Source organism: Malurus melanocephalus, unplaced genomic scaffold, assembly GCF_030028575.1.
Source record: "Malurus melanocephalus ecotype Western Australia unplaced genomic scaffold, MMel_1.1 scaffold_499, whole genome shotgun sequence".
NCBI lineage: Eukaryota > Metazoa > Chordata > Aves > Passeriformes > Maluridae > Malurus > Malurus melanocephalus.
The window spans coordinates 117,968-134,560 of record NW_026623731.1 but is presented as its reverse complement, the minus strand read 5'-3'; the positions used below and the strand labels follow the sequence as shown (position 1 = coordinate 134,560).

The following is a 16,593-nucleotide window of genomic DNA, read 5'->3' as shown; positions in this document are numbered from 1 at the left end:
TAGCTTTGGCAGACAAGTTACCACTGATAGATACCTGATTTGCATCTCTGTCTTCAGTGTTACAACCCCCTGCCCACTTCTAAAGAAAAAAAACACTTGCAAACATCTGGCTCCTTTTTTTTATTCCAAAGATCTTTTTAATTTTGAAGTAGGGCTAGAAGTCTCAATAAGATACAGGCTTGCTAAGCAGGCTGCATGAGGGATGGAAYTGTGAAAAATATTCCTTGTTAGTCTAGCTAAAAATTACCAAAATTAGTGTGAGCATTTCTACTGAGTTATGTTAGCAGTAAATACTTCAAGAAATCCCTRATTTCAGATTTACAGCCCTAATTTTTATCACACTTAATGTTACTTTAGTGCCCTTTGTTTTCAATKACAGTTTTCTCCTTAACATAATCAAATCTATGACTGGACTCCTATCTTAYATTCTGCACTGCATGCTAAAATCAGGAGGGATCTTACTATAGTGCAACTTTGATTTCACATTCCCAGAAGGGGCACCAAGGTATTTTATGTGTGACTTATCAGCCCACATTTTTTTTCTAACAAGTGAAAGCTTTCAAAATAATCCTCCTGAAATAATTGCTTCTAAACRTGTTTAACATGCAAAAAATCACTCAAGTAGTCATGTAAATATTTAATTACTTGAAACCATACATTAAAAAAATTAGATGGGTGTGTTCATTGAAATATGTTGGCATGTCCTTGAAACTACATTTTTGATATGAGGAAAAGCATCAGATAAYCAAAAGCAGCTGTTTCAGGTCTGCCCACAAAGGAGGTAGCTTAGGCAGTGAAATTTTATTCCCTGGCAGAACAGGGACAAGACCATATCTGCAGCTCTCTAGTAGAGCAGAAGTTTCTGCAAACTGTGAAGCACTCCTTGTGTATGAAGGTTCTACTAATGTCCTGTCTCTGAACAAATAAGATAGTCCAGGGAGACAGCAGTCTGTCAGCATAACTGCATCTTCCGAGGGTTTTGCTGGCACATTACTATTGTCAACATCGAGGTGCTGGCAGAGGCTGCAGAGCAGGCACAGACAAGGAGGAGCCAAACTTCAGCTGCACAGCGGTGTTGGACTTCCATGCAAAGCAGTACTGTGGCTGGATGCATCTGTGTCCACCCACATATTTTGCATAGGATGTTGATTTTGATCTGATTGTGCTAGTAACACACTTTCTGGACAGGATTCATACATCTCAGTTCAGATCCCTGTGGCACAGACATCCACAATCGTGCTCACAGCTGTGAACTGTTCTTTTTCTATTATTTTCAGTGCCGCAAAAGAGGCATTTTCTGAGTTCTGTTCATTAGAATATTTACTTGTCTACTTCAGAGGTGTTGTTTTGTAGGTGCTTGTTCCTCTGCACTGACACTGTGCATTTTCTTCTGTCCTTATGAGAGCAGGTCCTGCCGCCTTTGTTGCAGAGTAGTCATTGTGTGCATGCTCATTCTGAACTAGTGCTCTTGGTTTAAAATTTGTGCCTCCTATTATTAGGACTGTCTTCTCTGAAAAAGGCTTTGAGAGGTGAAGAATTCCCAGCTGTTAAGATACAAGTGTAGTGGTTTGCAACACATCAGTGTAACATAAATCAAGCCCAGCGATGGTTTACTTTAAAATGCTGCAAACTGCAGTGGTTCAAGAGCTGATTAACAAGCAGTAGCGCATAAGCTGGAAGTTGGGCAGACAAGGAGGTCTAACAGCATCAATCATTCAAAGCTAAGGATCCTTTAAACTTCTTCTTAAAAGCATCCCCTCAACTCTGCTTAAAAAATAAAATCTTTTGGTGTTAATTTGGTAGTTACTGTCAGACTTTGAGATCTGCAAAAAAGAAATTGGGGGCAGTGTATTTATTTTCTTCTTTAAGTTTGTGTTCCCAAATTGTTTGGGGTTTGACTTGACATCTAACAGACACATTTGGTAATAGTAAAATAAATTACAGTGCTTGTATTTTTCAGGTACAATGTGTGTATCATGGCTTATGGGCAAACTGGAAGTGGGAAGACATACACCATGTTGGGACCACAGTCAGAGGGGAACTTAGCCTTCTCCATGGAAGAGGAATCAGAACTTGGAATTATCCCTCGAGCTACCCAAGAAGTGTTCAGGTAAAACCAAATAAAGACTTGCTCTTAGTGGCAATAACTTTAAACTGTGTAGAAAGGAAGAAATAATCTTTGAAATGTATTATCRTTATAGATTTCAACTTCACAAAAAAGATGAATATTTATTGCTTCTCTGACCATCATTTGATATTTGAGATTTTATATAGATTTCTAGTCCCTCTCCTGCTTAATCCGATTTTCTAAGACAACAAGATTATGTAGKTTTACTGTGTGTTATCTCTCCATCTGGCTTTCAGACTGTTAATTAAACTTTTGAAATTGTTTCAACCATAGTTATGAGAATCCATAATAAGTTCCTAAAACTTGTGAAAATTGACAATTGGAATACGTGGAGAGGATTCAAATTAGAACCCAGTCCCAGGGAAGAAGGATAGTAGAATTTTTAACTACAGTCTGTTCTTAAGAGTTCTTAGATTTTTTTTTAGTTGAATCTAATACAGGATTGAACTGATACACTACTGTTTTACAGAGCCATTAGAAGTTTTTCCAGCTGAGCCTGTTTCTTTTGGAGAGGGTTACAAGCTAACTCAAAGAACCAATTTTGTAGGAGAATAACTGTCTAACTGTAAAGACTCTCCTGAATAGAGAAGCCCTTAGTTTATGGATTTTCTGAGGCTGTGAACAGATATAATTTCTTACAGATATAGTTTGCCATCTCTTTCTGTTCATTGCTCTCACTCTACCAGATTTTATACTCTGAGCTCTGAGTACAGTAACTGCCAGCAGAAAAATGATATTAAAAAAATTCTGAGGTTGGAGGCTAGTGGAAAAAAAAAAGCTGCCACAGCTCTTTGGAAAATTAAATTCTATTTACTTCTTCAWGTATAAATTAACTGTATGTTCTGTTTCTTCAAGTCAATTAGCATATGGATGAGACAAATTAATGGCTGCAGATACTTAGTAAACCCTTTAATCAGATTGTAATTATACTACAATTAAAGAATAGATCTTTATTTACAGGTTGTTCATTTGGGGTTTGACTTCAACATTTTGGGCTTTTTCCTTCAATTTTTTGATCTTTTTTTTTTTTTTTTTTTTTTGCCAGGTTTTTTTTTTTTTTTTTTTTTTTTGCCAGGCTTATTTCAGAAAAGCCACTGGGAAGTTACTGGGTTGAGGTTTCTGTTGTAGAAGTGTATAATAATGAAATTTTTGATCTTCTGGCCAAAGACAGCTATGGAGTATTTGGCGTCAAACGTGATGTTGTCACAACCAGAGAAGGGAAGAGTGATGTTCCCTTGCTGACGCACGAGTAAGTATGTGGCTTGTTCTTACATCCAAACATGATCTAGTGTTAATGCCATGAAGAGCTGTCACAAAATTGCATTATAGGCACCAGACTGCTTCTAAACAATGAGTCTTTACCATACGCCAAAGAACAGTTCCATTTCTGTAAGCTCAGTCTATTAGACTGCAGTTGGCTGTAAATGTCAAAATACTTCCAGAAATAACTGTACAATTACTTTGAGTTATATTCCTGGTGTTATGTGCCTTCCACTCAGAATGCCTGAAGATTGCTGCGTATTTCGTTATTGCTGGATCTATGGCATCTTGTCAGCTGTGGAAAAAGAAGGGATAATCTAGCCATAAAGCACTTTCCATTCAGTCTTACTAAATTATAAAATTTACAGATTCTAATAGAAATTTATGTACTAGTTGTAAATGTATTTTTAATCAGCTGTAGGGTGTTAGCTTTCCCTACATGCGTTGGAGTTAAATAAAATTATAATAAGATTGTAAGTGATCTTGTAATACAAATACCAATCTTAATATTGCTTAATGTTCTCTTTTCATAACTGGAGTTAGGTTGAAATTGTTATGTTGGCATTTGAAAATCGAGGTTCTTCAAACTAAAAGCTAAGAAGCAGCAAAGCTTCTCACCAATCACTTTTAAGAATCACTTCCCAGCATCGGTGTATGCCCTGTTTGATCCTTATTTACAAAACTTGACAGTGTAGGGAGAGCTAGGGTATTTAAGGCTACAGCTATACTTACTTTAATGCCTTCTTTTACTTACTAAGCATTACAAAGACTTGTTTCAGTACTCATTGGAATGATTCTTGTCATTACATAAGTGTAGTATACAAAGCAAATGTATAGTGCTTTCTTATTATATATAAAAAACTTACTTTGGGTAATTAGATGTTAAAAATCATATGTTCATAAAATTTCATCCATTAAAAAGAGGGAATCTGTTTCAGATGCTTCATTTTAGTAGTGGCTGTGTTGTTTATCATAAAACGTTCTGAGTGAGAAGGGACCCACAAGATCATTGAGTCCAGCTCCTGGTCCTGCACAGGATAGCCCCAGGAATCACATTCCAGGACCTGGCCACCCTCTGGTGGCCTAATATCCAATGTAAACCTCCCCTGACACAACTTCAGGCTGTTCCTTTGGGTCAGTAGAGAGAAGGGATTGGTTCCTGCCCTTCTGCTTCCCCTCACAAGGAAGTTGTAACTGCAGTGAGGTCTTCCATCAGTCTCCTTTTAATCCAGGCTGAGCAAACAAAATGGCATCACCTTTTCCTCACATGACTTCCCCTCCAGGCCTTTCACCATTTTTGTGGCCCTTCTTTGAGCCTTACAGTAGTCATATCAACATTAGGTAGAAGTAAAGAAATATGGGGCAAGCAGTACTAGTGGCACCAGAGAGGCAATGGTACCCAGTAGAATTAAATTGGATACCTCTCTGTGAGCACCCAGCATGAGAACAGATTCCAGAAGGGAGTATGTGCATTACAGAGATGTCTTGAAATATAAAAAAGTGTCCTGCTCCTTGAGTAAATAATGTTTGTGAAAAGAAACATCTTGCTCTACTGAAATGTTTAGAACAGCATTATAGTTTTCTATCTTTCTGGGGGAAATGTGATGTTTTTCTTCACTTCTCTATAATAATTCTTGTTACGATCTAATCTCTACTTAGAGGGGAATTAACAGTCAGATATGAAATGCATCCCATGCCAATCAAAATAAAATACATCCTCAGTGGAAATAATTTTGTCCTGTGGGACTTAGTCACATAAGCAGAGCAGGAGTTGTTTGTCCATGTGGGTTTAATGCTATTGCCAGCAAGCTTTGATAAAAATACAAGAATGTATTGTATGATTGTGTAAACATATTTTTATTCTACCTAGTGATACACATTGATTGGTTTGTGCTTTCTAGCAGTTTAATTGCTCGTAGAAAAGTTGGACCCCAGAGAAATTGACAAGTGGTTTTCTTCACTGTGGGAGCTATAGAACTCTCCTTTCTTTCTGTGAAATAGTAAGCACTGCAATATTCGTGGAAGGAATAGCATTTGTTTCTGTGGTATGCCTACTCTTTAACCTCTCTGATCTTGAGGTTAAATACAATTTCCATGGAAATGCTGCAAGCTTCATTGCACCCTGCATGCTCCATAGGAACATGGCATGAATGAAAAGTGACTGGAGCTTAAAGTGATGAATCCTTTTGCCCTCTCTGTATTATGCTGACTGGTCAGTTTCTCACTGTCTCTATTCTTGGATTTTCCGAAACATTTAAGGCTTTGCTGTCAAGAGAATGAAAAACTCCAGAAGGAGCTGGGAGCAGAACTTAACCCGTGTATGTGCTGAATCTTTCTTAGAGGAGCTGATCTTTTTCCTTTGACTTCCTAGACAGGAAAGGAACCATATGACTTAGGTAATGAAGATGGGTGCATGTAGTGTAGGCATGATGGGAGTTGAACTTTCCCTGTTTCATCAAAACCTCCAACTAGTTTTTAATTATGATATTTCAGTAACTAAGATGCTGGCCTGGCATAATTTTATTCCTGAAAAATGCCTGTTCCACTTCCCAAGGGAGCGTTGCATAAAAAATGGGGGACCYATCTCTTTTCATAGGTTTTGGGGAATGAAGAGGTGAGAAGCAGTGGGACTTGTGCCATAGAGACAAAAAAAAGCTGCAAGAAGGTTTCATTTGTCCTTCTTGTTAATAAAATGGCCGCTCTGTTTATTTCTGTAAATTTTAATTTATGGCAAAGGAACCTGGAACATTGAACTAAAACTCCTAAAAGCCACTTAACTCTATCAGTTAATACTAAAATCTAATGCAGAAATGAATAAAAATATGGACTTATATCTCAATTACAATGCAAGCAGTGAAAATGTCTGATTCATAAACAGGTTATRTTAATAATTACACAGAAAGGTTAAAAAGAAAAAACAAACTCAAATGAAGTAAGGAAACCATTGAATGAGGCCACCCAGCTGCCTGAAATCTAAAGTAAACAGCTGGTGCTTTCAATAAAACACATTCTCATTTATGATAATATTTCATCTAGGATATGTTGGCCTGCTGGGTCTCATTGGCTTCTCTGTGTATCCATTAAAGTACAGTAGCCTCTTTCCTGCTAACATGTTCATCTTACTGAATCACAAAAACCTCAGTGTCTTTCTTCTTTTATAGCTTGGTTGAYTTTTGAGAACTTTCAGCATCAAATTTTTAACCTAACCACAACAGGGCTTCTCTGTAGAATCTGGTCGTGAAACGTGTGGCACATAAAGCATGATGAAGTCATAGAGATTATACTAAAATATTATTTCTTTCAGTCCTGCTGAAGAGCTGCTGTGCCAAGCTCGCCACACTGAGCTGGGGATGTTSCTTGCCTTCAAAGCCAGCTGCAGCTTCCCAGCAGTAGGTTACCAGCACTGACCCTGAGGCCTGTCTTCCTCAGCAAATGTAGCAAAGGGGCAGCAGCTTGGTGCGCTGACCCTTTGGCAGCTCACAGCAGCAGCTTGCAGAAGCTGACAGCCTGGTGCTGCATCCTAGCCAAGGCTGCTTCCCTGTCAGGCCTTCTAGTCCTGGCTGACTAGCCACTGGAAGATGCAGTTCATGACTTGGGAAGGCAGGATGTGAGGCAATAGCCAGATCAGCCCAGTGTGAGGTTCTGACTGTAGGAGCTAGAGCCACTGCTTTCCTGCTGGTGCCAGGTCAAACAAGCAGGAAGATATCCCCAGTGGGTACCTAAAGGTGGAGGTGTCACAGTGGAGACCAGCATGTGTGGCTCAGATTGATGGGGAAGTCTGTAGGGATTGTTTACCTCATGCAGCCCTGGATACACAGGGAACTGTGTTTAGGTGGCTGCTTCTCCTAAGTGCCTGTAGATACGGTGTGGCCAAACACTCTTCTGGTTTTCAGATGCTTTATTTTTTGATGAAATTGTTTTTGTTTTAGTTGGGTATAGATTGTTTTCTTTTGTTTTTCCGACTCTAAACTCTTCAAGTATGGCTCTTAGCATAAAATAAGTTTTTGCTCAGTGTGACTTTTACTGAAATCAGCCAAATCTATGTCATGAAGACRTTGCCTTTCATTACACTCTTGCTTTTGCTCACAATGCTGCAGCTCACAACGCTGCAGCATTGTGGAACCAAGCCTGTGGCCTGTCATGAGAATTATTAATGTTTTCGCTGTTACAAAGCATTCGGTGACCGGGCTATGACACACAGTCGTAATTTATATGCCCACCTAAAAATAATTTTTTAGGTGTTGTACCTTCGATGATTATTGAAGAATGCAACACAGTGAAAGAAAAGGGTAGGCACTCCTATCTCATTTGTTTTAAACACTGCAAACCTAGGGAAAAACATAGTGGGTTTTTTCTTTACCTAACCAGTTTGTTTAATTTTCTGTGTTTCTTTCACTTTGTGTGTTAGATCTTTGCCCTTTGATTGGTCATATCTGCAGTGCTTCCTTTAACTGGAAAAGAAAACAGATAGTAAGAAATAAATAGTTTATGGAAACTTATGCCTATCTATTCTGACACTGTGCTCATTGAACAGTGGAACTGAACCTTTTTCCAGGGATTCTGAATTTAATTCCAAATGTGAAATATGATTTCTAGAGACCCAGAAAAATTTTGAGGGGTTTTGCCTAATTCTATACCTAAGAAAATAAGCTACCTTAGCATAAATTGGACAAACCCACCTCTGTAAGACCAGAGATTCCAGCAATGTCTAAACCTGTGTCTTTTCTTCCAAAATGTGGAGATGTAGAAATTTCCATTGCTTCAAGTGTTGAGGTGCGGTGCCTCTGGATCTGCCAGGCTGGTAGGCACCCTCTGCAGCACTTTCAGGACTGCATCACAGTTTTTGTCTTGAGTTTTCAACTTTATCCCATCTGAAAAAGTCTATATACAGTTTTTTGTGCAGCTCAAAACTGGAAGTAGTATAAGAAGAGCAGGGAAGTGGAAAATGCTGATTCTCATTCAATTTGTGAACTTTCTTGTGTGATTTTTCCTGCGAGTCAGTTAAATATGACTTCTGTTTCTTTACTTTTTAGGACTGTTGAAAATGCATCTGAGTTTTTGCATCTAGTCAACAAAGGCCTACAGCTAAGAGCCAGGCACCCAACACTGGTGCATGCTCATTCCTCTCGTTCTCATCTGGTAGTGACATTGACCATAACCACAGTTGTCTTTGGAGATAACTTTGGTAAGTAGGATGTTAAAATACATCTAGAGCCAGTTGTTTTTAGAAAAACAGTCTGTGGACTGGAAGATTTTCATATTGCTTTTTCTTCCTTTTTCTAGTGTTTGATACATTCCTTCAGTTCTTCATTTTTCTAACTTCTACATACCTTCTTAAATAACAGACCACTTTCATGTTTGAATGCTACTGAAACTTTCAGTTTCATCACATCTTAGCACTTTTTTTTACATGTCTTGACTTAGAGAGCTGTTGAAGTTTTATTGCATGCAGCAACTAATGAACAAATCTTAAAGTCATAAGATATAAGATCTAGACAGTTAAGATCTAGATGAGATAGACACTGATAAAGTAGTTAAATCACTTAGAATGAATAATTACATGTCATACAAAGTTTGTGGTTAAGCTAACCATAAATTTTAGGGATTATCATATGATTTGGGGTGAAAAAGCATTTTTTTACCCTTTTTTTTACCCTTTGCCTTACAAAAATATCCACTAAATTCAGAATCTCTCGAACTGTAAATAATAGGTGTCTGTATGAAAAGACAAAATATTTGTCTTACTTACTATGGCAACATAAATACTTCTACTTTTCTCTACCACACCAATATTTAACATTTATTGGTTGAGGAACAACATCCTTTTGGGGCTCTTGGGATTAACTTTGTTTTCTTTTGCTTATGTTATAATTAGACTCTCTGCTTACAGTGCTGTAGTCCATCTCCTTCATATTCTGCAACAACAGTATGATTTTAGAAAGCGGAAAATATTTAACATTTTTTTCCCTTAGATTGCTATCAGAAATTAAACCAACAGTATCAGCAAAGCAGAACAAACAGTGGCTTCATTTACCTATGGACCTTGCCAAAAGACACAGTTTCTTTACAAGCTGCCGCACCAGCATTCCCAATATTAATTCCAGCCAGCTCCAGATTCTTGTCAGTCAGGCTGATGGTACTTTTCTAAAGTCAGTGTTTGCACCATTAGCACAGCAGTCATCTTGTTGAATGCAGACTCCAACTTTTGACTCACAGCGCATGATGAAGATGTGTACTGTAAGGGAACAGAGCAGCACTGCAGTTGGGACCTCACTGCAGCATTGTGTGGCAGCATAGCCTGTCTTGTTTAAAAGGAAAAGATCCTGATTTAAAAGCCAGGTGACGTTGTCAAATATCTCATMATAAATATCTAAGTCACTAAATAATAAGTTGTAAAGTCTGCGATGAGTTCTGCACCTAAAGCCAGGGTTGACAAGCCAGCACTTCTTCCGGTTTCATTAAGTTATTTTAGCATTTTTATCAGCATTATACGTTGTTTGGGAGAGCTGTTAATTTCGTTGYCTAAAACTGAAGAGGAGTGAGAACATTTAGTTTGACACTGAAGCCATTTATTCTGTGTAAACTAACACAGCTGCTCTGCCTACACTGTGAAGAACCCACTCCGGGTTTAGCAGCAGCCTACTTGGAGAAGTACAGAGCTCTGCAATGCAAGTCAGTCTTCTGCTCCTTAGTCAAGTTTTGCAGTTTGAAACTTTGTACTATTCCCACTAGAGCTCTTTAAGCACCCCAGGAGGTCTGTTGTCTCTGTGACCTGTAGCAGAGTATCTGCCTTTTATTCTTTCATGTCTTTCAGAGAGAGGAAGAAAGAGATAGTTTTCTTTTTTTCTTAGTATTTTGGTTTTCATCTGCTTTGGGGAATTCCTTTTGCATATATTCACACTAAGCTAATGTGAAAGCAACTTTCTCAGAGAATCTCTTTCTCTTCTTTCCTACGAGAGAGTGAAAGCCAGATGCTTCTGCTGAGGAAGGATAGTAGTGAGTAACCAACTTGAACAAGTGGGAAWAGTACTACTGAGGCTAATAGCTCATCATGTGGAGATCTTGCAGTGGGATATGAGGGCCTAAGGAAGTCTAGGGGAACATCAGCAAAGGACAAAATAGAATAAGCAGGATGAGGTTTTTGAGTTGTTTGTTTTTTTTTTTTTTTTTTTTTTTTTTTTTTTGCCAGAGCACCAGCAGACGATGTTTCAAATACATAGAAAACCAGTTTTCAGAGCCTACTGCTTCAGAACATACAAATTTCACTTACATTGCCGTCAATCTAAAACTTTTAAAAATGCCTCTTTAAAGTCCTTACTGGACTCCCATTTCTTGTTTTCCACGCAGATRTGTGAACATTGGGGATATTGGATACAACACAATCTACACCAAAACTTGTTACCAACTGGTGTGATCAGTTTGATAAGTAAAACCTTAGATAAGATAAAAAAAGTCATTCAGCACACCTGTGCTATGGATTCTGACTTGTGTATTGCTTCTGTTTGAATGGCCTGAAGCAGCAGATACTGTACCTCTCCTATTGATGCCCCCTTTTTTCCCCCATCTTAATTTTTAGTGTTAGTGAGAAGCTCTTGTTAAYAAAAATTTTTCTATTAACCAGGTACTTTATGGGAAGATGAACAAACCAGTCAGAGACTGAATAAAGAGGCTTCCTATACATTTCAACAAAAAATGCGAGACAATAAATCCACCTCTTCTTCCAGAGCCTCTTCACCAGTTCAACTTGAAGTGACTGAGAAAATGAAGCAAGTCAAAACAAGACTGCAGCTGGTGGATCTGGCTGGGAGCGAGTGTGTGGGTAAGTGAACATGTCTATTCCTGGGCATGGATCCTCAGGATCTAGGTTACAATAGTAAACCAGCTACTTACTGCCTTAGTTCTTTATGGGGGGATACATGCTACCCTGCTCTCACAAAGGGGTGGTTTGAACCCACAGATCCTGGCATAAACGTTTTGAGGGCTGACTGATCCAGTTTTACACTGGTATAATTTAACTCAAATTAAGACCATGTAAGCTTGAAATAAGCTCAGGATGCTTGCCAGTATCATAGATATACTGTTGGTTCAGACTGCTTTTATTAGGCCTGTTTTTCCACTCTGAAAATTAGCATGTCTTTGGTACAGAAATGTTTAAAGAGCATAAATTATTTAAATATTACAAATATCTGTAATAATTGATATACCATGTGTGGATTTTTCTGCTTTATTTTCAAAAAAGTCTTGGGGGAAATTAATGTTGAAAAGATAATATTGTTTTCATTGTTTCTTCAAAGCATTTTCTTCCTGCCTCTTCTATGCACACAATAATTTCAAAAACTTGATTATTTCCTAAAGGACAAGCTTTCTTACCAAGAAAAACCATGCATCCAAATGTATCATTCCAGAAATAATGTTTTGAAAAGTGAACCAGTATTATGAAAGAGTMTTTTACTTTACTGCCAAGAATTCTTGCTATTGCTCACTGTTAAACTTTTGTTCTACAGAGAAACCTAATCTAATACATTATTTTTTCATTTGCTTTAAATGCTGAAAACATGTAATTGAGCAACAGGGTGTGTGTTCTCTCAGTTTAACCAGGACAAACATTTCCTTGGTTTGGGGCTTGGGAGGCCAGATCTTCCAGTGAAGCCAGAAGAGCTGTGCTCCCATCAGTGTTAGATGTGGCCCAGCACACGCAGCAGGCTGACCTCTGCCATCAGCTGTGCTGATGGACTTACTCTGGTGAAAGTGAAGGCAGTGTTAACTCGTAATTGTTTCAAAATGTGGGCAAATCTAAGTGAGCAGCAGTACCTCAGGCTTCTCACACACTTCAGCACCTTGCCCTGTTGGYTCTAGAGCCAGCCTGGGTCAAGTGCAGCATTTTCAAGCCAAGTGGTCTCTTTTTAGCACACTAGGTTTCACGTAGAAAACTCAGCTAAATGTTTTGTCAAAGTTCATCTAACCAAATGTAGATAACCAGCAGTTTAAACACATACCTCCTCCCCTATTTGCAGTTTTCTGCTGTAGTGGGATAGCTCTTACCTCTTTTTCACTTTTTCTTGATATACAAGAAGCCTGGGGATGACTGTATACATAATGACCCCAGTAAAGTTAGCCTGAGATTCATCCTATATTGGATTGTTACCCACTCCTTGGCAGGGTCTTCCAAACTGTTTTGCTCTCTCTCTCTGACAAGAGACTCTACCACTCCAACCTTATCCTCTCCCACAGTCACAGTTCTCCAGCTCTCACTATCCAGACTTCTGGGGTTTTTGCTATTTACTGTACCTTTTCACATTTTCCTCTTGAACTCCTCATTTCCTCTCCCAGTTTGGAAAATGCTGGCCTAAGGGAAAAACTATTTGTAGCCACTCCCTGTACCTGTCTAGAGGTGGGAGAGTAGGTAATGGAAGAAGCTGTTGGCCCCATCTGATCATCCCCATCCATCAGCTCTGCCTGACATGAATCATGTGCTCTGGGTAAGGAGAAGTGACTGTGGGTGTATCTGTACCTCATCTACTATCCTGAAGAAAGCTTGAATTTGAATAAATTTCTCTTCCCCAGATGGCAGAGGTAAACATAACAGGAATTAATTACTTTTAACTGCACTCTCATCCAGACTGATCAAAGAGTTGAGCTTGCCAGCGCCTCTTTGAATTGGTGCAATGTGTTGCATAGATGAAACCTTTACAGTGCTGCTCAGTGACAGCATAGCTACATACAGCCATGCTGGGTGGGTGGTAGAAGGGCATCATTTTGCTTTATCCATTGCCTTACAGAAAATCATGCCATAAAACACCACCTCACAGGCTTTGGTGAATAYAAATCCTTCACACTTGTGGCTGTTGTACAGTTTTCTTTCTGCAGCTTGTGCCATCAGTGCCTCTCTTCATTTTCCTAAGGGATACAGATGGGGCAGCTAACTATTCTRAAAAATGGTGTAACAAAACAGGCTTCTCTTTGGGGCCACTGTGGACTTGTGTTTTCAAAAGCAGTGTTGTTTTGTCTGATCTTAAGGAGTTCCTGCTTTCTTGGTTCCTTGTTTTTAATACATATGAAGTCAAAATGCATTGCACAGGTGAAGAGATCAAGTTTAACATGAGATGCTTTGGACCATCTGTAGACACTGAATCATCTTTAACCTTTCCTCAGCATTACAGTTTTGAAGCAGCTTTGCTTAGTGTTACCAATGCCTTTTTCTGCACTGTACCAGGTATGTCTGGAGTGACAGGGGCAGCACTGAGAGAGACTTCCTTTATTAACCGCAGTCTGTCTGCCCTGGCCGACGTTCTGGGAGCAATAGCAGAGCAGCGAGCTCATRTCCCATATCGGAACAGCAAACTGACGCATCTGCTTCAGGACTCAGTAGGTGAGGGATTATTCTGATTCCTCTTTAACAATATAGATTTCTTCTACTAACTTTTCCCTTCCTTTGCTATGTAAAACTAGAAGATGATTTTGTGCACTGACAGTGAATGAGGTATCAGTTCTTCAGAGTTTCTGAAATACTATGAATTTTTGCTCAAGCTTTAATTTTTACTTACTACTGCAGTCCCAACTGTGTAAAGAGAAAGCCAAAAAGAGAAGTGAGTTTGGGAGTTATGTTGGTTAAAACTAGGCCCAGCACCCATACAAGTCTATTGTATGACTTTGGTGAAGTGTTGAAAATACCAGTTTCTTCCTTTGTTTAATCATTCTCTATCAGCTTCAAGTCTGTTTTGTTTTGTTGTTACACAAGCCATTTTTGCCATTAACCCAAATTTACAAACATTTGCCAAAACTTAAATAAATGCCCAGACCCATAACATACATGCTGATTAACTGATGAAGCTAAAAGGGGATAAAATCTACATTACAAGTTGTGAAACACTTGGGGGCAGGTGTCATATAAGTCGATACAGACTCCCCATGAAGGAGTTGTCAATTTTCAACAGCCCTCTTCAGGAGCAGTCTTCTGCTTCATGGTAACCTCTGCTCAGTGTTGTGTAGATAAGTATGTTACCAGTGTATAACTTATTGAAAATAATGAGGTAAATAAGTATGTTTTGTCTTTTGACTGCTTTTAGGAGGTGATGCTAAACTGTTGGTGATGCTGTGCATCTCACCTGGCCCCAAGTACTTAACAGAATCAATGCAGTCTCTGGGATTTGGAAGTCGTGCTCGACAAGTTCAGAGAGGACAAGTCAAGAAAAAAAATTTCCCAGTGATGAGTAAAGCAAAATAAAACTTAAGACTCCTGTAGATTAAAGTATCATTCATGAGTTACTCAGACTGAAATGTATACTGTTGTCCTTAAGCCATTCTTTTAGATATAAACTGCCAGATAAAATAAACAATCCTCAACATGGCATTAGTAAGCAATAAACTTACTAACGATGTTCTTGCTACAAAGATAATAGCAAGTATTGACAACAGCTACCAACCAGGATGAAATGGCAGAGCAATAAACCAGGCTTTAAGATATGGCATTGGTGATGTGTTTCCTTGATTCTACTTGGCCTAAGTGAACAGGGCCCTGATTTAGGATGGTTTGCTCTGAAAGGYCAGGGGTGCATTCTGTTTTCTCAGTAGGAGTCTAAACTTCATTCCAGTGCTTCAAAGCAAAAAGTGGAATATTTCCTCCAGCTTGGATTGAGACATGTCAATTTGGATTGATCTTCTATCTAGCATGGATGGGATCATTCCTAATGCACTAGCAATAGGTAGAATGTAAAGAAACACAGCAGCTGTACTGAATGGAGTTTTGTTCGCTGGTTTTACGTAAGAAATAATGGCATTAGTGAGATGAAGGAAAATGAGTAAGGCTATTTGTTTATTATCCTTCTGGAATGTAGCTTAGAAAGCAAATGAGGGATTACACAACTATTTGAAAACACACTTAAGTTAAATGGTTGGAATGAATCCCAGCTCTGCTGAGTTCATTAAACCCACAGCTTTGCCTGTCTGGGGGGTATTTTTGCTCCATGAATGCTGAGAGGCCCTGAATTACAGATCTTAATGGGACCCAACTTGTACATCTGTCCTAGTAATCTGGCTTGTTGTTTCACTTGTATTTCTGAAGCAAGTTAAACACATCACAACCTCGAAGCTGTGCTTGCAGATTAAAAAAGGATAACCACACAAATGAAACACCAAACAGCAGCTTATGATACACTGTCACCTGCAAGAGGCTTTCACCCTTTTACACCAATGGTGACACGTGCAGGGGTTATGAATGAAGTTACACTGGGAGAAGTTTCAAGGATTTTTAAGCAATGTTAGAGATGAGAAGCAGGTTTAAGATGAGCAATTGGGTTTAAGCAACTTCTGATGTGTTCTGTGCACTACAGTATTGCTCAGGACAGGCGTAAAGATCCACTCCTAATTTTTTTTCACCAGCAATTAGTCTGCCCCTAGACTGGGAGAGAGGTCATTGCTAGGTTACTGCAACAAGGCTTAAATTGCAGTGGCCTGCCCCAAAAGCTGGAGTTTATACTATTACAAGTCACTTAACCTTCACAAGCACAAATATTTATCCAGAGATTATGTAGCATACTATTATTTGAATTTTACCCTTGAATATATAACAGCTGCTGTGTAACTTGCAGTGCTCTGGTGCTCAGAACACAAGTATCCAACCAGAGAGCTATAATTTACTTGCTTTCCTAAATAATGTCATGAGGGTAAAAAATGCCTTAACTTGACCTGATTCCAGCACTAACAGAGGGGTAGAGAAAAGAATCTGGCCACAGGAACTTAGGAAGCTGAATGGTCAGGAAAGCAGTCTCAGGTGAGAAAGTGTCAGAGCAAGGAATGCTAGCCTGGTAAATGAAATGCAGGAACAGCTTCAACCTCACCTTAGTCTCTGCACATCTAGGCTACTAAAGCAGCCTGGATTACAGCTCAAAGAGATGTTAAGTAACAAGGGTTAATTCCACCAGCATTTATAAGTAAGTTGAAGTATTTTAAGGATGCAACATTTCTAAGTGTTACACAGAAATACAACTTGTCATAAGCTGTGCTTGCTTTTCTTTTTTTGAAAAACTGCTCTTCAAAACTTCCTATTTATTTATTTACAATCATCTGTGTTTAGGAGAAAAGCAGCAATACTTATTGGAGCAGAGAAATAAACCCCTCAAATATGAGCAAATACCAAAASATTAAGTTTCTACTTTAACATTAACTCTGCCAAACTGAGAGTATGCAGCATTCCCTATTCCAGTTTT

The 16,593-nt window shown here is 38.8% G+C and overlaps 1 protein-coding gene across 1 annotated transcript in view; it reads left to right on the top strand.

Moving 5' to 3' along the window:
• KIF25 (kinesin family member 25) overlaps positions 1-14,835 on the top strand; it is a 39,945-nt gene extending 25,110 nt beyond the window's left edge. The window contains exons 10-15 of the mRNA XM_057381230.1: positions 1,961-2,110; positions 3,204-3,377; positions 8,422-8,573; positions 11,010-11,207; positions 13,602-13,757; positions 14,455-14,835. Of these exons, the coding sequence (XP_057237213.1) occupies positions 1,961-2,110; positions 3,204-3,377; positions 8,422-8,573; positions 11,010-11,207; positions 13,602-13,757; positions 14,455-14,612 (988 nt within the window). The 3' untranslated portion in view covers positions 14,613-14,835. The remainder of the gene's footprint in view (positions 1-1,960; positions 2,111-3,203; positions 3,378-8,421; positions 8,574-11,009; positions 11,208-13,601; positions 13,758-14,454) is intronic.
• The last annotated feature ends 1,758 nt before the right edge of the window (positions 14,836-16,593 follow it).